At 34.4% G+C, this 22,947-nt stretch overlaps 3 protein-coding genes across 4 annotated transcripts; 1 reads left to right on the forward strand and 2 right to left on the reverse strand.

Moving 5' to 3' along the window:
• Window positions 1-339: 339 nt before the first annotated feature.
• LOC141667001 (calcineurin B-like protein 7) lies at window positions 340-3,281 on the forward strand. 2 transcript variants are annotated; one of them, XM_074473271.1, is made up of 8 exons: window positions 340-493; window positions 634-716; window positions 785-844; window positions 1,116-1,224; window positions 1,369-1,421; window positions 1,781-1,861; window positions 2,000-2,112; window positions 2,833-3,281. In XM_074473271.1, the coding sequence occupies exons 1-8, from the start codon at window positions 412-414 to the stop codon at window positions 2,894-2,896; spliced, it is 645 nt and encodes a 214-aa protein (XP_074329372.1). In that variant the 5' UTR covers window positions 340-411; the 3' UTR covers window positions 2,897-3,281. The 2 variants fall into 2 exon arrangements, with proteins under 2 accessions (XP_074329372.1, XP_074329373.1); XM_074473272.1 differs by lacking the exon at window positions 785-844.
• Window positions 3,282-3,692: 411 nt separating this feature from the next.
• LOC141667000 (S-adenosylmethionine synthase 3-like) lies at window positions 3,693-5,568 on the reverse strand. Its single transcript, XM_074473270.1, has 2 exons — window positions 5,512-5,568; window positions 3,693-5,060 (listed from the first exon to the last, which is right to left on the reverse strand). The coding sequence occupies exon 2, from the start codon at window positions 5,056-5,058 to the stop codon at window positions 3,886-3,888; it is 1,173 nt and encodes a 390-aa protein (XP_074329371.1). The 5' UTR covers window positions 5,059-5,060; window positions 5,512-5,568; the 3' UTR covers window positions 3,693-3,885.
• Window positions 5,569-6,404: 836 nt separating this feature from the next.
• Window positions 6,405-13,222, reverse strand: LOC141666649 (chromo domain protein LHP1-like). The gene is made up of 6 exons (XM_074472769.1): window positions 12,876-13,222; window positions 12,743-12,768; window positions 12,311-12,397; window positions 11,106-12,194; window positions 6,927-6,987; window positions 6,405-6,834 (listed from the first exon to the last, which is right to left on the reverse strand). Exons 1-6 carry the CDS (start codon window positions 13,113-13,115, stop codon window positions 6,754-6,756), a joined length of 1,584 nt encoding a protein of 527 aa, XP_074328870.1. The 5' UTR covers window positions 13,116-13,222; the 3' UTR covers window positions 6,405-6,753.
• Between the last annotated feature and the right edge of the window lie 9,725 nt (window positions 13,223-22,947).

Here is a 22,947-nt window from a genome sequence, read left to right on the forward strand (position 1 = left end):
AATTTTTGACTTAAGGATCGACTTGTAAAAATCTAAAATTTAAAGGGATTTTTTCAAAAATACTCAAATCGGAAAATATTTTTAAAAAGACGGTATAACCTTATATGCAACATAAAATGCAACATTTGCAATCACATTCAATTTCGAGTAACCTCCTCTTCACCCCCAATTTACAATTTTTATCGTATTTTTGAAAATAAGTTTGAAAATATGAGTAATTTTAATAAATTTTCAAATTAAAATATATTTTTAGCTTTTATTTTTCTAATTTTCAATTTAAAATTACAGTAAATAATAAACCAACGAATTGACGGCCCAAGATAAAGTGATTAACACTTTTGGTATCTCGTATATGCAATCAGTTTGTGCCTATCATTCGATTCAAGTAGGTTGACTCCTCTTAATACTCTCATGGGTTCCGCGTTGTCAAGGAAAAAAGCTCGAAAATCACATAAAATCAAGGATCTTGATCTTCTTGCTTTTGAAACACCTTGTAAGTACTACTAAGTCGCTTCTTCACTCTTTTGGGTCAAATAAAGAAAAAAAAAAGGTGTAGTATTTGATGTGGGAATCTGTTTAAGTTGGGACAATTATCTATACTAAGGAATCTAAGATGCATATCTATTTTTGCAGTTACTTTGAATGAAGTGGAAGCTTTGTACGAGCTGTATAAGAAACTAAGCCGTTCTGTTAACAATGATGGGTTTATTCAGAAGGTAAAATTGTTCATTAAATTATATATTTGAGTAGAATCATTTCATTTCTTACATGTCTTGATGGTCAGGAAGAATTTCAACTTGCACTTTTCAGGAATAACAATAAGCCCAGTCTTTTCACTGACAGGGTATGTTAATTTCTAGTTTCTCTAGTTCGTTATCCAAATTTCACATGGCTAGAAGTAGAAAATGATTTAGTTGTTATATGTTATTACAAATTTACGATATTTGTGTCAAACTAAGATGCAACTATGCAAGTGCTTTTATCATCGATATAAAAATGTTCACTAGATTGATTATGAAATGAAAGAGATACACCTTTTCCAGTAGGATTTTCATATGTGGCATTTCATGCTTTTCCGTTAATTAGACAGTCATTGTTGTAATACCTTCTTGCAGATGTTCTCCCTGTTTGATGTGAACCATAATGGACATGTTGACTTTGGAGAGTTTGTCCGTTCATTGAGTATCTTTCATCCAAAAACTCCTGAAGCTGATAAAATTCTGTGTAAGAATACATCTACATCTAAGCATTTTATTATGGCGATGTTGTATGTATAGTTCCGTACTTAATAATAGGAAGACAGACGCCTATTTCTGTTTCCACAGTAGGGATATGAATTGCACTAATATTCCTGAGATTTGGTCACAGATGCATTTCGGTTATATGATTTAAGGCAGACTGGTTACATTGAGCACGGAGAGGTATTTAAGACACTGTTTTTATTTTACTTGCAAATTACAGCTTAAACTACTTTGGAAAAGGGAGAATAATGACTCATTTTTTTGAGGTCTTTGGTTTGGTGACTTGAAGGAGGGTTTTAAACCACTCCTTGGGTTCGGTTCTCAAAGGGATTGGATTGGTTGTTCGATAATGAAAAGTTATTTAGTGTTCTAGGGGCCTCCTTCAAAGTTGCATGACCTACTTGGTCTGTGGACCTGCAGCTTTAGCCCAGGATTATGTTTTCTGCTTGAAAACATATTCTTAGGATAAATAACTTTCAGTAATACTTATATTGATGTTATATGCATCCAACTAAATCTGGTCCTCCATAATTTGATAGCTGAAGGAAATGGTGCTGGCTCTTCTGACTGAATCGGATATGACTCTATCAGATGATGTTATTGAGGCGATTGTCAATAAGGTGTGCAGCAGGCTATTGGTTTTTGTTTACAAACTCTTATGATGTGTTGTTTAGTTTGAATTAAAAACGGAGAGAGCTGGTCTTACAAAAAAAGAACGTACTTATATTGCATTACTCATATATTGGCACATTACATAGACATTTGCAGAAGTAGACACAAAAGGAGACGGAAGGATTGACCAAGAAGAGTGGAAAGAATATGTAGGAAAGAACCCCTCATTGCTGAAGAACATGACTCTTCCATATTTGATGTAAGTCCCTTGAATTTTCTTTCTGTTCTAAATTTGATTTGCCCACTCATTGCTAAAGAGCTACTAATCCATCATTCATATTTGATGCAAATTTGATCTTTGAAATCCACACGAAGTTGCTTTGACCTTATTGTTTTAAAGAGAATGAAACCAGAGTCATCGATTCTCAAATCTGTTCTTCTGTATTTGACTAACAGAATTTCCTTGCACGAGCTAAGATTAATATTATATATAGAATATTATTTAGTTGAGTTCAAATATAATCTTCCAAAGTTATCAGATATAGTGATTGGAAGAGTCATGTTTACTAATTACTATATATCAAATCTCGTAGTACTTTCAACAACGGTTTTATGTTCATTGACTAGCAAAGATTTTGCATTTTGGTTTCGTCATCCAAACTTCTTTTGAATTTATTAATTGCCGAGATATGAAACTAATTGTCTCTGCAGATATTCCTCAACCTGAGGTTTCTAGTCTGGCTGTAATGTTAGATACTTAGATCTCTACTCTGTAGATTGGAAGTTCAACTTTTAGTAAATTTTGAGCTGGCTTTCAGCCATTCACTCACCATATGAATCGACATACTTGTGCTGACAAAAGATTACCATTTACATTTATATCGTGCTGCTGCTAGTATTCTTTTCACTTTCATTTGTTCTAGGTTTACTAGCTTGCAATTTGGAGTTTTTATGCCTATTGCTCTGCATGCATTTCCAGGGACATAACTCTAGGCTTTCCTAGTTTTGTGATTAACACGAATGCTGAGGAGACAGACTTATAAAGCTAAATGTGAGGTTGCTACATCATTGACGGTTTTTGAAGTTGTATAAAAAACGTAATAGTTTTCGAGAAACGGGCAGAAAGAGGGGATGCAGTCAATCAGGAAGACCGGTCAAAATAGTATACTGAATTACTGATATATTGTACACGTTCAAGCGTCTGATATCGACAAATGAAGAATGGAAATCCTGTAAATTGTTTATAGTCTTCTCATGCTGGTGGTTGATCAGGTGTTCATGTAAGTCATTTAGCTTCTTATCTAGATTTTTTTTTTTTTGAGCTTCTTATCTAGATATCTTTGCTTGTACAGAAAATTATAACCTTGTTCTAGGCACCGAATAATATGGCATCATAAACATTGAATTATACAATCTTTATGTTTATTATGTATTAGAGAATATATTATAGTAAAATCATAAGTTGTGCGTGCAATCCCACCACTGAAGCCGTGTAGACCGGAAATCTAGAGTATTGTAGTTTTATATGTCTAGGTCTAGCTCTAATTGCTAGAAAGGCATAATTGGCCATACCTAGTTCCCCATGAGCTAGATGAGTTCATAGATCAACATTCTGGATCTTAAACTCTTATCAAAACTCTTATGAGCAGGCATAATTGCATATACTTTTCCTCGGCTAGTTTTTTGGATATATAACATTGGTTTTGAAATAAAGTTGTGCTTTTATGCTTTAGGATTGATCCTTTGTTTATAGTTGCCACAATTAGTCGTTCATTAATTACCCAAACACATAACAAATTACTAGTCAGAAAACAATTACTTTATCTTGAAATCTAAAACAATATAATATTACTTCTACTCGTAAAATTAACTTCAAGAAACAAAATCTTTTTTAGAACCAAGTCAAACAGCCCTGGAGGTCTAATATCTTGTGTATGGAATTAAGCATCTTTATTCCATTGTAACTAGGAAAACTACATAAATCGATTTTAAAAGAATACTCTCTCGCAAACCTGTGCTTCGAACTCAGGCTTTAGGCTTTAGGCTTTAGCTCCTTCACAGTCTCCCAAGTGAAATCTGGGTCGTTGCGCCCAAAATGTCCGTAGGCAGCAGTTTTTTGGTACCTGAAGTTGCCTCCTCTCGTGAGGTCTAGATGGGTAGCAATCATTCCAGGCCTGAAGTCAAAGGTTTCCTTGATTAGACCCAAAATTTCAGTGTCTGTTATCTTCCCTGTCTTGTAAGTGTCCACATACACTGACAGTGGTTCAGCGACACCAATTGCATAAGAAACTTGCACAATACATCGACGTGCAAGACCTGAAGCTACCACACTTTTGGCTGCCTGCCTGACAATGTATGCACCGCTCCTGTCCACCTTAGTAGGATCCTTACCAGAGAATGCACCTCCACCATGAGCACCCCAACCCCCATACGTGTCAATTATAATCTTGCGACCGGTAAGTCCTGCATCACCGTGAGGACCACCAATGACAAATCGACCTGATGGGTTAAGGTGGAAAATTGTTTTATCATCAAGATACTGAGAAGGAATGACAGGTTTGATCACATGCTCCTTCAGATCAGCAGCAATCTTCTCATTTGTCACAGTCTCATCATGTTGGGTTGAGATGAGAACAGTATGGACTCTAAGGGGGACCATGGCACCATTATCGTTCTTGTACTCAACAGTCACTTGGGTCTTTCCATCTGGCCGGAGCCATGGGCAAGTTTGGTTCTTTCTTACTTCTGTAAGCTTGGCTCCTAGCTTAGTAGCAAGAACATGAGTCAAAGGCATTAACTCGGGTGTTTCATCAGTAGCATAGCCGAACATGTGCCCCTGGTCTCCAGCTCCAATTTCTTCAGGCTTCTTTGTTAGATGACCATGAACACCCTGGGCAATATCAGGGCTTTGTTGCTCGATATTGACAAGGACCTTACAGTTATCAGCATCAAGGCCAACATCAGGTGATGTGAAACCAATGTTTCTGCAAGTATCTCGAATAATTTTCTCATAATCTACATTGGCCTTGGTTGTGATTTCACCAAAGACCATGACCAAGTTAGTCTTTGTACATGTTTCACAAGCAACTTTGCTGTCTGGATCTTGTTGGAGGCAAGCATCAAGGATGGCATCTGAGACTTGATCACATATCTTGTCCGGGTGACCTTCATTGACTGATTCTGAGGTAAATAGGAAGGTCTCCATGTCTGAGGATGGAACAAGTGAATGAGAGTTGTATTTATAACACACCTAAATTCAAGGGGTTGTGGAAACTTTAATTAGAAATGTAAAGAAGAATGTTGGCCAAATGACTAATAATTGTCATTCCCTTCAGTTTCTCCGTAAACATAAACACAAATTTTAAACCCAGTGGTTAAGTACCAGTTTCACAACCTAAACCTAATTTAAGTGGGGTTAACCAATCATTAATATCCTCATTTTTCATAACAAAAAAGTATCAAACTCATTAATTTTCAAGAAAGCCCAGAATGAACATAAAATTATATAAGTTCGTTTATTCAACAAGTAAATTTCATTTTAATTGAAATGAACATTTTAAAATACATGTGATCACAACAACATCAAGCAATCGTAAATCAGGGTTTAAAAAAAATAGCAATCAAAGAAAATGTATTTTGAATTGTTACAAGTACGTACCGGGGTAGATCTTCAAAATAATCAAAGGCAAGATTAATTGAAAAAAAGAATGAGTAAGAAAAAAAATAGAGGAAATGGTACGTGAGGTATGTAAATGCGGGGAATACAGAAACAAATTACTGGATGATCCCGTGTGACTCGCTCTGCTGCTCATTCTACTTTTATTATACCTACCTATTTTAGCTCGCCTCCTTTCATCTGTGTTAAATTCGATTTTTGGTAATAACTGAAATAATTATTTTAATTCGGATAAATACCGAAAATATTTTAGTACAATTTCTGGTAACTTTTTCCCTAACAATTCGGTTTCGGTAAATTAAAAAAAATTCAGTTCAATTTTAACCGAATACACAGACCTACTATTTACTAATTTTTCTACTTAATCATTCTGTATGAGATGAATCACTGCAAAACGTTGATTAAATTGATTTTGTTAAAAAAAATAAAAACTTAACAGATTCGTTTTGTGTATAGATATTTGTAGTCTCGAAATCTTGATTTCGGAAACGTTTCATAAATTTACGATAACATTTACAACCAAATTATATAGAAACACATCTTCATGATATAAACTACATTTATAATATTCTATTCCAAAAGTCTACTTATCTAATAATCTCTCCGTTCCTCCCAAATATTTACATTTAAGTTGGGCATAAAGTTTTAAAAAAATAATAAAATGATGGAGGAAAATTAAAAAAGTAAGTAAAGTAGTAAAACCAATTAATATTATATGTATAAAATGAATATATTGTAGAGAAGTGGTGGATGTAGTTATTTTAAAAATTATAAAAAATTTTACTATTTTTGAAAAATTTTGAAATATAAACAATTGAGAGGAAAATCACAAAATGGAAATTGTAAACAAATGGCAGGGACAGGGGGAGTATTTATTTTGGGAAAAAAAAAATTAAGCGACTTGCATTGCATGGATTATATTCATACAGCCCGGAAGGATTTAAATTAAATGATCCAAAACTTAAGTTAAGAGTTGAGACTAAGCAGGCCAACTAAAGTACTATCTGGTATACAACGGGCACGGATGAGTTTTAATTGCCACAGTAAATAAAAAACAGCATCGGCCGGTACTTCTTCAATTCAAAATACTGGAAAGCATTATATGCGTTATTGAAACTCCAGCTTTCCAATATTTACCCCCTGTGCTAACAAGATTCACCATTGACTACACTAAAGCCTCCAGCTACAAAATACAGCTGCATTATCAAACCTACATTTGTAATTTCAGAGCATACTGTCTCTACCAAGCCTCGGTGGTCCTGTTGCAGTATTATAGTTCAAATGTTGCTCGTAGTAGCTGATCAACTGGCATGAAAATACAGACATATTATTGCACAGCTCTTAATATAAAATTATGTCCAAGTAAAGCAATACATGTGAGGAAGAAATATAATTACCAGCAGAGGATTGTTAGCCTTGAGGTACTTGTTATCCACTATCACCTCTTTTCCATCAGACCTAATTGCCAAAGAACATTAAAACCAGTATATTAAGCCGACAAACTTTCCCACATAAAAAGGGAGAGATAGTAAGATCCAAGTAATCATCATGCAATACCAACCAGGCAACCAGTTGTCATGCAGCTAAGGACTTGCTACAGTGTATTTAAGCTAATCGACATTTACATAAAAATTGTCCTATGGTCAACCGTCATAGTTGAATTCACAAGCCTGTTTTGAAGCTTGAACAACAAGTTCTAGTAATCAAAGGGATCACAAGCAATTAATTTTTTTTATATTAAAGTACCACACCACTCATGCTCCATCAACTACACTACATATGTAACCAACATTCTCATAAAAATTCAACATAGCTTTTTCAAAACAGCAACCTAGTAGACTATTACATGTGTGTTACTAGTGGTGAAGGAACATGAATTATGATGAATTAAAATACAAATATGTAGGACAAAAGAACCAAAACAGGCAATTCTGAGAAGAAAATCACAATAAAGCAATCAATAAATTGGAACTAAGCTTAGGACAAAAAATTCATAATTAATATTTTTATCTACTTGAATGTCCAGTATTCTGTAAGTCCAAACCTGTGCAAGAAAAAAAATACTCTCTAAACAAGAAATATCAACCGCCTTAGAGAATGCAGAATATGAAACTAACTGGTCTGAACAGAAACTCAAGATAACAACTTGGTCAAAAGAAGAAAGGGAATAAACCTATAAGACAATTATCAAGTTGGTATGCCACTTGAAAATAATAATAACGAACAGACCAAAAGACATTAGTCTTTTAAATGAATTTATAAGCTACACTTATGTGAAGTTGTCAAGGTATTAGCCATGGCTTACTAGTTGTGCACGGGAATGCTTATGGTTATATAGCTGATTTGTGGAGGTAATACAATTTCATAAAAGAGATTAATACAAACCAAGGACACTCTGAAATCAAAGTATGCTATGCAACATGAAAGTGTCAGTACAGAAGCAATTTACAATATAATGATGTTCACCTTTATAATATATAGTCATCAAAGATATACTTGAGCATGGCATGTCTAACAACATACGTATCTTTGAATACAATCTTGAATTCTTGATGCATTGAACACTTGAAAAATCTCCCTCAATTTATTTATAGAGAACTAGTAAGTGGAATACTACGGACAATCTGATTTCCGTTCTTTTCACCTTTCTTCTTGAACAAACTTATTCATTCATCCGTTTATTACATCGTTAACCCACCTCAGGTAATCCACTTCATGACCACTGCGCCATCCTCAGTGAAACCTTTTACTACTTTCTTTGCTCAGGGTTGAATTTCACATTTCATGAGCAGCACGAAGTTGCTAAGCTGAGCCGAACACATCACCCAATCACAAACAAAATTTTTGTCCTATTATCGTTTTAGGTTATACTCGAACTCGACAATTTAAGGCTCAACTAGGTAAAACTTTACTTAACTAAAACTCAAACTTTAATCATTTAATAAGGCTAAACAACAATATTGTTCGCCGAGGTTATTAGCTCAACCCAACTCGTACTTGATTATCACAAACTCAACTCAAGATATAGGTCTACTTCGTTAATGCCACGTCTCCTATTTTCACACCCTCAAAGTTAATGCGGTATCCAAATACTTTCCTACAACACTCACATTATCTTCATCTATATTACAACTCTACTTTGGCTGATGCCAGATCACTTATTTTCCCAGCCTCAAAGTGCTCTCCATTTAGTTTTCTACAACATTAATATCAATCCGACCTGACATTTGTGATTTGTGTGAGTATTGTGTTTCCTGTCGCCAATGTCAATCCAATAAAGAAACTATATAAATTTGTCTCATATACGTATAATAAAAAAAACAAATGGTATAATATTATAATATTAATTTTTTCAATTTTACAAGACTTAATATTATATATTCACTTTGAATGTGTCGTATCTATATTTTTTTAAAAATAATGTAGCAGATCTTGATTCTATAAAATATTATAGATATAAAATAAAGCTAATGTATAATTATTTCATACACTTTCGTGTCATGTACCTGAAGTGAAATCCTTTACCCCCCCCCCCCCCAACCCCAACCCCAACCCCAACCCCAACCCAACTATACATGCAATAACCATCTCAATTCTATAAATATGGATAATATTCCATTACCTTTAAAGAAAAAGTAGGTGCCATAAATATATTACAATGAAGTATTGTATAAGAATTCAATAAAGTACTTAAATAAGATCAACTCCAAAATGATCTTATTTCATATCAAAATAACTATAGAATCTATTTAATATTTTTCAAACTTTATTATCATAATACTCAACTTATTAACCAAGCTATATATGAGGTACCAACTTCTCCTACTCTTAGAAGTTATCTAACAAAATTAGCTAATTAATTCTTGTTGTGTGAACAAGGTAATAATAGGTTTCAGGATAAAACTTTGACTTTCTATAAACATTTGACTGCATTGAATGTAATAAATGAAAGAAGTCCCCCTCTTTCTCTTTTAGAACTCTCTTTTACTCACCATTTTTCGAATTTGTCCTTCATTATGTGTAATTAATCCTCTCTAGATGTTCCCCAATTTTCATAATCTCTCTAAATTCTATTTTTCTAGTTTCTACATCCTTATAAATCTGTTTTCAGGGATACAATCCAATGAGACCTAACGCTTACATTTAACAAACACACCAATTATAAAATTAAATGCCTCAAATCAGTCTAGCCAAAAAAAGTTTAAAATAATTGGAAATATCAAAACTTGCAATAATATGCACCGAAATTAAAATTAAAAAGAACCCCAATATTCTTGGCACTATACTAAGTGTAACTTCATTTAATACATGTAAGTCTACTCTCATGTTCTTTTTAAGCTAATAACATATTTATCTAAACATACAGTGAATTTGTAAATACAAAATTCTAGCTAGTATGTTCTATTTTTATTATTCACGGAAATAGGCAATTGCCGTACTTTACATACTAAAGCACACAATAAATCCATTGAGCTCAACCTCTAGTAAACTAGAAGTTCGGCAAACAAGAGGACCACAAGCTAATTCTAGCTTTAGCAACTTTTTATTTTGCAATATGCTCTGTTAACAGTTCAGTTAATTAATATACATTTTGTATCAGATACATGTATGTGTGTGTGTGTGTGTTCATGCACACGTGTGTAAAAACAAATGTCTTTCAATATACAATATGCTCATTTTGGGGAAAAAATGTATATGTATTACATCTCGTGAAGCAGGGTCCAGGAAAGTGTCCTAAACTTCCTGCACACAATATGCTCGGACATGTTACTATATGCCTTAACACATCTGTAATTCGCCCTATTTAGTCCTTTCAACTAGAAGGACAGATATAAATACACGTGACCTACTTATCCAAGATATGATTGTTTTTTGGTCCTAGGCTTTAAAGTTGCATTGTACTAAGGAGATATTTTTGTAACTGAGTATCCTAATAACTGGTAATAATCATGGCTTATAAATAAACTTGAATCTATTTGCCGCAGTTGTATTATGGAACCAGAGTATGCAGATCAAATTTTCCAATTTTACATCAGTGAAATATAGTGATGACCTAAATTTGAGTCATTCGGGCCAAATTAAGTGTTTAATTTATTCCAAGTGTGTATATTTGTAAATAACTGGTACCTACTTCGAACTTGCATCGACATGTTCCAGTGAAAACCATGTCCAGGGTAAGAAAACAATAAATCTACTTTTCGTTGTAATATATACTTAACAAGGTTACCTAAACACATTTTAACACTTCTGAACCTAGCCACTCCTGAACCTAATGTATCTTGAAGATTATTTATGTAGAGAGCTAGTTCTCTCTGATTATGATAATGTTTTTGTTATTGAGGCACTACGAATGATGGTTGTGGTTGTTGTATCCTAAACATCTTGAAAGGTCCTCCGCCTATTGTCTCCTGACTTTCGGGAAGTTGTTGCTGTTTGTATTATGTATATAATATTGTCAGAACATCTTGCCCGTGTGAGTGCTTCATACTCATAGTGATTAATACAAGATACTGATAATTCTTATTAGGCCGGTCTCAGCAAAAAGAATTTACGAGCAATGGAATTGGATCACAAACCTCTTGGCCATAAAGGTCACTAGGATGTCTGGTGCAGATTCAGAAGATGAAAAGCTTATAGGCTTCACGATCTCGGTGATAGACGACACATCTATGATATCATCAGGCTTACTCTTGCAACCCAGATCATTACTCCTGTGAACAGAATTTTGATCACGATTCTGTACCACAACACCAGAGCGGGCGTTTTCCATGGTCAGGTCTGGTCCACCAGAGCGGGTGTTTTTCATGGACAGGTCTGGTGGTTTATAATTTATTACACACGGAGCTTTTGTTTGGTTAAACCGTTTCACTAAAGCAGGCTTCCTTTTTCTATTCCCTGAGCGGGCACCAGCTTGCATTTCTCCCTCCCCGTCAACTACTTGATATCCATTTTCCAAGCTATCTTCTTTAACTATTTCCTCCTTGTCAACTTTTTGATGTCCGTTTACAACGTCATCACCTCGTACTCCCTCCCTGTCAACTTTTTGATGGCCATTTTCTAGGCCATCGGCTTCAAGTGCACCCTGTTGCCCAACCTTATGATGTCCATTTTCTAGGCCATCGGCTTCAAGTGCACCCTGTTGCCCAACCTCATATGCACCCTGTTGCCCAACCTTATGATGTCCATTTTCTAGGCCATCGGCTTCAAATGCACCCTGTTGCCCAACCTTATGATGTCCATTTTCTAGGCCATCGGCTTCAAGTGCACCCTGTTGCCCAACCTTATGATGTCCATTTGCAAGGCAAATTACTTCTGATGCCTTTAACTCCAGATTATCTACAGGCAACCTGTTTAGGCCCTCACTGGGAGATGGTGCATCCATCAATTCAACACAGTTGGCATCCATTTCAATATGATTTTCATTTCCTTGCTCCGCCGCTGCTTCATTACTGTTGATATCTCCCATTCTTGACCTATCACCATCCTCGTGATTCTGATCACCGAGAGAAGGAACAACAAAGTTTCCCTCATCAAACTCAGCTTTTCCAGCATCCGGTGCCCTCGAAGTACATGCAGTATTACCCTGTGGCTTCTTCTTAACTTGAGGGACTGGACCAGTAGACCTCCGCTTCCGCTTGCGCGATCTATGTTTCCCCGACCGCAAGCTTCCACCAAATTAAATCAATCAAAATGAAAAACATTGATTAAACTAAAACATAAACCACTGTAAACTACTAATGCAACCACATTTTTCAAAAACCAGCATGAACAGATGTAATACCTTTCTTCAAATGTTTCAATAACATCATAACACGCTGCAAGATTATCATACGGTTCCCATGTATTCGCCGTTTCCGGCCATCCCCGCCTTCCACAAACAACACAAATTGCATCATTAGAATCAAACAACACTACTACAAATCCCCTAAACCCGTTAATTTCAAACTACGCCGATCAAAGAAATCAAAAAATACACATTACTTAATAATAACCAAGCACAACCCCCCCCCATAGACTAAAAACGCATACAGTTAAACCTCAAAAAAACTCTCCGGACCAAAAAATATTATTCATTTATCGAGATTATCCATTTATCAAGCCTAAAAATACACTGCCTCCAATCCGTTAGGACCGAAATAATTATTTATTTGACAAGGTTATACATTGATCGAAAATCACCGAGGTTGTACTATATCACAGAAAAGATACATACCATTTGATATAGTACTGAACTTGACCCTTTTGTTAACCAGCATTTGCAATTCCACAGCCACATGACAAAAAAGAACCACAAATCAGTCTCAAAATAATAATTAAAAAAACACACAAAAAAAGCAAGCAAGCACCTTTCGAACCCTCTTTCGACGAACAGCTTCAATTTCATAAAACCCTTCAGCTAATTTAGGTCTAGAACCACCTGCATCTTCTTCTTGACCCTCTTGTTGTTTTTTCAAATCACCCATTTGATCATACGCCTTGTCATCATTTTTATCAACCTCTTTGTTTTCTCGCTCATCTCTCTCGCGTTCTTTTGCGATTCCGTTTTGCTCCGGCGCCGGTGGTGTATCGGAAGAGTCGCCGTTCATTTTTGCGAGACTCTCTCCAGAAAGAATTCTACTGTGTGCGTCTCTCTCTGGAGTATATAAGTTGCTTACAACTAAATTTATCTTGTTTTACACAGACTTAAACTCCTATTTTTCCTTATTAGCCCTTTTTTCAATATCACATGTTTGGTGACCTTTTTTTTTTGAAATTTTAATCAATCTTCTAGGCCCTTCTACTAACCCATTTGTTTATGTATTTTTTATACAAATTTCACCGGTTTTTCATATCATTAAAATAATAATTATTTTTATAACTGCTAAGTTGAGCCAGTGCAAATTCAATTTCAAATAAGTTAGAGGAAGAAAAACTACACTGCGAGCATAAAAAAAATTATTATAACTAGCCTTAGTAACATACATGTTACATTCACCGATCAATACTTCCTCTATTCCAATGAATTCTTAACATTTGAAATATAGTGTCCGTTATGTATTTTAAAATTTTTATCTAGTATAATTACGTAAATTATTTTAAAGCCTTTTTCTTCTGGATAAAAATTAAATATTTAAATTTTAATTTAAATAAAAACTTTAAAAATAAATCATGAAACTGTACTAGATAAAAATTTTAAAATACGTATGAAACTGAGGTAGCAAATTACTATAGAAACTTCCGTATCAAAATTGTAAACCCTAATTCTTCAACGACATTTAGGATAATAAAATACTAAACACAAGCTACAAACCATGCTTAACCTTAAATTAGTTGCCTTAGTAACCAATATGTTAAATTCACTAATCAATATGTTACTATAACAGCTTTCATAGATATCAAAATCGTAAATCCTAATTTTTCAACGACATTAGGATAATAATTAGGATAATAAATAGTAGGCATTGGATGTTAAGTTATAAGTTATATTTATTAATTAATAATAAATGATAAATACCTTAAGTAAGTTACATTTACATTTATCTATCTATATATTATCTATATATTATATAAATTAAGATCTCGCATGGCTGACATAGCATTACTAGAATAGATTTAAAACATTTTCTCAGACTTCCGTGCTCTTATTGAAATCCTTATTAGTCTATTTATAACTGCACGACAATTAATGCAGAGTAAATTAGCAGTCGAACAATTGAACAATTACCCAAGAGAAAATATAAAAACATTTTAATTCAATTATACCGTCCACACCCAAAAGCATTACTAGAATAGATTTAAAACATTTTCAAGACATTTTAATTTGGGCTACAGAGTTAGATTTTGGATTTTGATGGTGCTTAGCTACCTTGTCATGGTTAAGGTGAAAAAATGGAGCACACAGTAGTTTATACTCATACAAATTTGTTAAATTTGGAAACCTATTTTTTGAAAAAATAGGCTTATAGTGATTTCTAATAGGTTCTTAGTGTTGGTTAATTTTACCCTCTGAAAGTAGGTGATTGCATTTTCCTTATGCACCCAAACAAATAAGGATGGTGCACACTCGACTTGAGGTTGAGGAAACTATCGACATAGACTATACTCCAACTGATATCTTCTACAAACCATATGTAAACTACTTAATTAGTGTGATTCGCGAAACCAGAAGTCTTTTTATTTAGATGTATTTTTGTATTTACTTTGCTAATAGTCGCTGATATGACACTCCCAAATGTGTTTAAAGTATTTTCTTTAAATTCTCACGCCTAATCCATTTTCCAGTTTTCCCTTATCATCTATTTGTAACTCTTTGTAACCGCACTACAACTGATGCAGAGAATCAACAGATGACCCAAATCCACAAAAATAACTAGCAGGGACATCAATAGACAATCCATTTGATTCAGTTTGGACTCACTATCTCCCTTAATTTAAGTCGAGCATGCTATACAAGGAGGGTCGATTACTGCCTTTCTCCTTCAAGATTTTTGGTTCTCCTTACCAGATTACAAGCAAATATTTCAGGTATCCATGGTGGACAGATTATTTATTCTATTTCTCTAATTTAATTTATTATTTTTCCATTTTTCTAATGCTAATTATATTTTTAGCATCTAACATTTAATATATTGTCCTTTAGAATCTAGAGACAATGGTTAGTGTTCATTATACTCGTATTAGCATTGCGCTGTGTTTCTCTTGATAAAACTTAATTTATATTACTATACAAAAGTCATTTGAAAAATCATGAATCTAATTTTAGCAGGGGTTTGACATTCGTTGACGGTACCTGACGCAATTAGTAGTTGGAAAATGTTGGTCATGACTTCTATGGTTTTCGAAATAAAGATACTGGTACATAGATATGCTTTATTTTTATTTTTTTGATTACAACACTTATCAACATTTTTGATTTGTTATATCCTCTTTTCATGTAAGGTTAACTCCTTTAATAATTTTCCTTTTGTTTCATAACCATGATAATTTTTGATAATTAGATATTATAATTAACAACCGGAAAAATATATTCGATTATCTTTCTCTGCTTTCTTACAGGTAAAATACAAAACTGGTACAGATGCTGTCATCTTACAAACTAGCAATTTCATTATTATGATAATGTGTGGCTAAAACCACTCATTTTCTCTTTTAAAACATAATGTAACGTAATATGTAGCCGAGAAAATATAACTCAGCATAAAATAAAAATAGATAAATAATATTAACTTTGAAGCACAAGAACCCTCAAAATGAAGACTGGATAAATATAATGAATTAAAAGATGAAATTAATGCTTTAAGTCCGTAACCAGGTCATGGAAAGAAGTTCATTAATGTGTTCAAGCCTCCGTGAAGAATAAATTAATTTCCCGTGTGGTCGCAAGTTAGAAAATATTTTTAAGGGAATGTCAATCTCTGTGGTCGCAAGTTAGAATTAGCAGTCATAGTGTTTGCCCTTAAAATCTGGAGGCACTACTTGTACGGAGAAAAATGCGAGATTTACACAGACCATAAGAGTCTCAAGTATATTTTTACTCAGAAGGAATTAAACATAAGACAGAGGAGATGGCTAGAGCTGATTAAGGACTACGATTGTGAAATCTTGTATCACCCAGGTAAAGCCAATATGGTGGATGACGCCCTCAGTAGGAAAGAGAGACTCAAGATGATAATGACATCTGAGGAGTTAGTTAAGGAATTTGAGAAAATGGAGATCGACGTGAGAATAACCGGTAAAGGATCAGAAGGGCTATTTGAAATCAAGTTAGTACCATAACTAGTTGAGAAGATACGAGCGTTTCAGGATAAGAAGATGAATGAAGAAAGAGAAATATTGACCGATGAGGAGGTCAGATGCGAGAAATATGAGAGAGGGATCATGAGGTATATATCCCGGATTTGGGTTCCGAATATGCAAGAACTAAGAGACGAGATGCTGCACGAAAGGCACAGCTCCAGATATTCTATCCACCTAGAAGTACGAAAATTTACCATGACCTTAAGGAATATTATTGGTGGCCTAACATGAAGAGAGAAGTAGCAGAGTGGGTCAGTAAATTCTTGACATGCTAGAGAGTGAAGGCTGAACATCAGCGACCGAGTGGACTATTACGGCCCGTAGAAATTCCGGAATAGAAATGGGAGCATATAGCCATGGATTTTGTGACAGGCCTACCAAGGACTAAAACCAATCATGATACCATATGGGTTATCATAGATAGACTGACCTAGTCCATGCACTTCCTCGACGATTAACGACGAAAGGTACACCATAGACAAGTTAGTGGATATTTACCTAAGAGAGATAGTAGTGAGACACGGGGTTCCCGTTGCCATAGTATCGGACAGTAACCCAAGGTTTAACTTCCGATTTTGGAGAAGTTTCCAAGAGTGTGTAGGCACTAGACTGAATATGAGTACCGCTTACCACCCCCAAACAGATGGGCAAAGCGAAAGAACTATTAAGACCCTAGAAGATATGTTGCGAGTATGTGCCATCAAATTTAAAGGAAATTGGAATGACCATTTACCCCTGATCGAGTTTTCCTACAATAATAGCTATCAAGCTAGCATAGGAATGCCCCCGTATGAAGCTCTTTACGGAAGAAGATGATGCTCTCCCTTATGTTGGGATGAAGTTGGAGAACATAAGATAATAGGACCTGAGTTGGTTCAGCAGACCCGAGAGATGGTGGGACTCATCAGAAAGAGGATGGTAGCGGCTCAAGACAGACAGAAGAAGTACGCCGATCAGACCAAAAAAGACAGAGAATATGACGTGGGAGATTCAGTGTTGTTGAAAGTATCTCCATGGAAATGAGTGATGAGATTTGGGAAGAAAGGGAAACTGAGTCCCAGATTCATAGGACCCTTTGAAATCTTGAGGAGGATAGGACCTCTGGATTACGAGCTCACCTTGCCTCCTAATCTGCAACAAGTGCACAACGTGTTTCATGTGTCAATGCTAAGGAAGTACCATACCGATACGCGACATGTGATAGAGTATGAACATGTAGACTTACAACCAGACCTGACCTACGTTGAGCAACCAGTAAGAGTGATGGACCAGAAGGAACAAGTGATGAGGAACAAGACTGTAAAACTAGTCAAAATATTATGGAGAAATCAGAATGTTGAAGAGTCAACTTGGAAACTAGAGGACGCGATGAAGGAAAGATATCCCCACCTGTTTTCTATTTGATTCCGGGACGGAATCTTTTTTAGAGGGGAAGACTGTAATAATTCGAATTTTTTAGACTTTGTAATACGTTTGATGAATAGTAACCATGACATTCGGGGAAAACGTTTTAGCCTACACTATGTTGTGCAAGGGAAAATTTGTTTCCAAGCCGATAACATGATTATACATACTAAATAATTGTATGTAAACGCTATTAGTCTTCGAAGAAAACGAACTTTGAAAAACGACTGTATCTACGAAACGTCAAGGATTACGAGAATCACAATATAATTACAAATCTAAAATCCTACAAATTCAAACCCAAGTACGAGGCTTCAAAACGTAAAGGACGTATAAGAAAGGATTTACCCCGCGAACCGCTTACGAAGGTTTATTACGAAAATGAATAAGCGACCGAGCGAACGCGTAAGCGAATAAATAAACGTATCAAGAAAAGCTAACCATACAAGCTAACCAAGGTAAGAAATTAACCATGGTTAATAACCAAATAGTAAGCTAACCTAGCAATAATAGTAGCCAAGCTAGTGCATAGTAACCTAGGTAAGTGAATAGTGGCATGAATAGTGGTGATGGTACTTAGCTAGCAACTAGCCGTGATCATGAGCTAACCTAGAAAGATTATGATAGATTTTCTTGTCCTAGGAAGGATATATACACACATAAACATATATTTCACAAGAAGCATCCAATCAACCAAGAAAAACTCTCTCTTCTCCCGTTAAAAACTCTCATTCGACAATTTGCAAAAAGGAAGGGAAATCAAAATAAAAAACTTAACTTCTAGCCATGGAAAAATTCCATAATTAATTCCTAAGCTTTCTACATACTAAAATAAGGTAAGATATATTTTTCAGAGCATTTCATTAAGGTTTGATTGGTGAAATAAATTCATGAAAGTGATGATGAATAGTGAGGAATAATAACTTTTCTTGATTTCTTGATTTTCATGGATTGATTTAGGGTTCTTAAGCACAACCAAGCATCCCCAAGATTCCACCAACAAGGAGAACATAGTTCAAGCTTTCAAGAAATGTATATATCATTGGTCAAACTTTGTTTAAGGTTTAAGTTTCAAGAAACTTTAAGATCTTAGCTATAAACCTAGTTTTGGTAGTTGTTTTGTTATTTTCTTGATGTTTAGTTAGTTAGAATTAAAGTTGATGTTTGTTGCCTCAAGAACATGATGTTCTTGAGAGGAGTTAGTTTTGAGATGATGGTATGGTGGTTGTTGATGGTTGAATAATGATTTAGAGCGTAAACGAAACTCAGATCATAGTCGTAACGTCGTTAAAATGAACAAATTATAAACATAAGTTTTCTGCAGAGTAACAGAAATTATAAACTGTATACACTTGGAAAATATGACTTGATTATTATAGACAATGTTATGAAGATTGTTTAGGTGTTTGATTCGCTTGATTTTGATTTACGGATAAAAAGTCATGACTGTTTTAGTAAAAGCGATTTACGCGATAAAAACTGCTACGAATAACAAAATTTGGAAATAGAAATGATCGACTTAAGATTATTCAAAAATCATGAAATTTTTAAAGAGATTAAGAAATAGAGTTTATTAACTTTTATAAAAATTTCAAGTGAAAATATGGAATTTTTAATTTTATAAAAATGTCGGAGCCGAGACCGCGCGAGTAGAAACCCTTAAGAATTACGAGCGGAGTCGAGGGTCGAAATGTAAAAAACATACACGGATATAAGGGGTTTCGAAAAGAAAGAGAATAAGACAAGTACTTGTACTTAATGGAATAATAAGAGTAAAGTGAGTTACGCGGACGATTAATAAGTATCACGTATGTACAAGTAATGATAAATACGAACGGAATCTAAAGAAACGATAATTGTTTATACTTATAGATTTCCGGCCGGACTCTAGAGCACCCTCCACTTCAAAGTACCCAGGAAAGTTTATGAACCCGACTCCATATACTATTGTGTTTTAAAAAGTGGTGTTACTGTTTTCGTGTAAATGCCATGTTTGTCATGATATTAAAATACAAGTTTTTACGTATCAATAACGATTGAATTATGATGTATATATCGTAGAATATTTTAGCGCTACCCGAAAGTGTGATGTATAACTCAAAATCCGAGAGACGGTCAGAGTTATAAAATAAAAACTCGGGAACCATCCCGGTGATGTTTTGGACAATCAAAAGTCCGTACTTTTTTATTTCAAGGGACTCGATGTCCAATTGCGAAGTATTAAATACCTCGAATTTGATTTAAAATGATTTCAAACATCGTATTCCCTCAACTATACTCTCGAACAATGAATATTTTTTCGGATATTCATTTAAATAGGAGAAGTATTCTCCAACAATTATTTATTTCAAACTCAATTATTTTATATTTATTAAAGATTATTTTAATTATTTAAACATAAATTAGTTGAGGAATATTATTTCAAATATTCTTTTAAAATATAATTATTCGAGGATTAATTATTTAATAGATGTTAATTAATTGTTAAATATTTATTTAATAATGTAATATAATTTAAAAATTATAAAACTTAATTTAAAATATTTTCTGAGTTTCAGAAAATTATTCTAATCCTTTCGGATCATCAAAAATATTATCTTGACATATTTTAAATATTTTGATTATAGTTTCAGAAGAAACTCCCTCTTATTTATTTATCCGTTGACAACGGTCAACACACATTATCTTAGTACTTCCTCCGAAAATTCTCGAAAGTAACTATATACATATAAGACGAGTTGTTTCTATTAACAAGCAAAATGCTTGAGGAACTTCGACATAATTCGAGTTCCATTTTTATAATAAGATTCTCCAAAGGACAAGGAGGGGTAGGCTTCAATACTTTGTGTACTGGATGGACTACTGGTGTGCCACATGTAAACATGTGAAGTATGTGAAAAGCCAGGATGTATGGGCCACACATAATATGCCCGAATGCGGAAAGGGTGACAAATGGGTGTATGGGAGTCGTCCTTCTACTAGTAGAAAAAGTTACTGATTTCCGTTATACGACTGATCATCGTATGCGGTGGCTCCGGTGAATGTCCTATATTCTTCCAATTGGAATTGAGGTGCAATACTGTAACCCAAGTCTAGGTGTTGGGTTTACCATTAAGGTATTTGCAGACTAATAAGTCAATAAAAGAATTATTTTGAAAGAAGGTGTATATCACCAAGAAGAACTATTTTAAACAAGCATATTTATTGTATATGGAATCAGACATGAATTTCTCATACAGTCTTTTCATACTGTATATTATTATGTTAGGCCCTTAAACAACTGTAGAGGGGGGGGGGTGAATACGGTTTATACAATAAATTCGACAAAACTTCAACATAATGAACAGTTTTTATATTAACAGATAAAAACTGATTACAAACGTAGTCTCTCAAAAGGATGAACAAATATCCTTAAGAGCTGTTAGGTTATGCAAAAGATATAACAATGTCTCAATGCATATAGAATGAACCTAATCTATGCTTTATATAGAGCACAACTACACAATATATAAGGAATCCTATTCTATTAATAACAAGGAAACCTATACAATGCTTCTGAGATAAAGTCCTTCACCGTCTTGAGTTCCTATTTCCTTATCCTTATCGAAGATCAACTGATGTGACAAATACTGATTACATCATCCGTTGACATCATCATCTGTCGATATCCTTATCCGTCGATATCATCATCTGTTGTTGTCATCATCATCCGTTGATGTAAGTTCTGATGTGAACTTTTGATAGTTTTTGCTTGATATCATCAATTGCTCCTAACAATCTCCCCCAACTTGTTCATTATGGAAATATGGACAAGTTCCAATTGATGATGTCAAAACTATCTAAATGCAGGAATCAAGTATGCATATTCAATCTTACTTCAGTGAATATCAGACTTTACTCTTCTTCATGAACTATTTCTTTAACTTGAGCAATGTCAGCGGTTAATTTCAGTTCTTCAGCTCAGAAAGTTCCATAAATCTTTCTTCTTTGATGAGCTTGGCTGATTTCTTCTTCTTCACATTTTTCTTCAGTATCATAAGCTTGAACTACTGTATAGATTGAATCTATCAGCATTTGAGATTTAGTTTCTTTAGATACCGTTTTCTTCTTTGCAACAGCTTTGGCTTTAGACTTTGAAATCTTTGACTTATCTCCTATCTTCTCTTTTCCTTTAAGCTTCATGTCAGCAGTTACAGTAACTTGTGATTTGAAATCTTCTGCCTGACTGATTTCCCTTATAACTACACCTCAGGTTGGTTTTTTAGAAGGATCATCTTCATAAAGTACTTGAGAAATAAAAGCAATATCAGCATTTGTCGTCTTCATGGAATTCTTAAAGTCTTCCTCCATTTGCCTTAACTGTTCAAGATCAACTCCAAGATTTTCTCTTGCAAATATTCTTCTACTCACCTCAGAGTCAAATAATTGAATCTTTAGATCCTTGTAGAACAGAATTGTCTTTCTTCCTTTAACTTTCAGAGTTTGAAGATATTGATTTGCTTCAACACCAGCTTCTATCTCCAGAATATCTTGGTCTTCATCAACAGCAATTGTGACTTGTGAATATTTTTACATTTTTATAGTCACAATCAAATCTTCTACTCTTATTTCATTCCTCTTACTTTCTCCACCTTGTCTAGATTGAAATCCAGTGATTGCTTTAGATGAACCACTAACTCCAACTAGCTCTTCACCTCTTCTCCCTTTACTTTCCTTTTGTCCCCCCTTGTTACCTCCATCAGGATTTTCATCATCAGTATTTATCTATGTCAGCTGCTTGCATTTAGATTTAACAATTTTCTCCCCCTTTTTGGCATCAACTCCAAGCAGTAGAGAAAGAATCAGGTTCATTGAATTCTGTACTTCTGTAAGTTGATCAGACAATTGAACTTGTTTAGCTTCCAATCTAGCTTGAATGACTTTAATTGCAGTTTTTGTGGCAACTATTGGTGCAATTTGTTTCTGAATTTCCTAATGAGTATTCAGCTTTGAAGCAATCAATGATTCTTTAATCAGATTGATATGAGTAGTAGTTACTTCATGAGCTGTGTGTAAGGATATGACAACTAAAGTTGATGCTTTCAAATGATTGTGCATATCAGAATTTGTAATCTTCTGTTCTGCTGTTTCCAGATGTGCAACAACTTGTGCTCTGGAAATAGGATATGTATAATCTTTCCAATGAGCATTCTAGAGATTATCAAAATAATCTTTCTTCTTCTTAGCATCTAATGCTTT

This window comes from Apium graveolens, chromosome 6, assembly GCF_009905375.1.
Source record: "Apium graveolens cultivar Ventura chromosome 6, ASM990537v1, whole genome shotgun sequence".
Lineage (NCBI taxonomy): Eukaryota > Viridiplantae > Streptophyta > Magnoliopsida > Apiales > Apiaceae > Apium > Apium graveolens.

Excerpts from the sequence above, each read along its gene's own strand:
- LOC141667000 (XM_074473270.1), bottom strand. The coding sequence starts at position 5,058 with ATGGAGACCTTCCTATTTACCTCAGAATCAGTCAATGAAGGTCACCCG.
- LOC141667001 (XM_074473271.1), top strand. The coding sequence starts at position 412 with ATGGGTTCCGCGTTGTCAAGGAAAAAAGCTCGAAAATCACATAAAATC. Across the intron at positions 1,422-1,780 it reads GTTACATTGAGCACGGAGAG|CTGAAGGAAATGGTGCTGGC; the intron begins GTATTTAAGACA and ends ATAATTTGATAG. Across the intron at positions 2,113-2,832 it reads ATGACTCTTCCATATTTGAT|GGACATAACTCTAGGCTTTC; the intron begins GTAAGTCCCTTG and ends ATGCATTTCCAG.
- LOC141666649 (XM_074472769.1), bottom strand. The coding sequence starts at position 13,115 with ATGAACGGCGACTCTTCCGATACACCACCGGCGCCGGAGCAAAACGGA. Across the intron at positions 12,195-12,310 it reads ATTGAAACATTTGAAGAAAG|CTTGCGGTCGGGGAAACATA; the intron begins GTATTACATCTG and ends ATTTGGTGGAAG. Across the intron at positions 6,835-6,926 it reads AGGCTAACAATCCTCTGCTG|TTGATCAGCTACTACGAGCA; the intron begins GTAATTATATTT and ends TTTTCATGCCAG.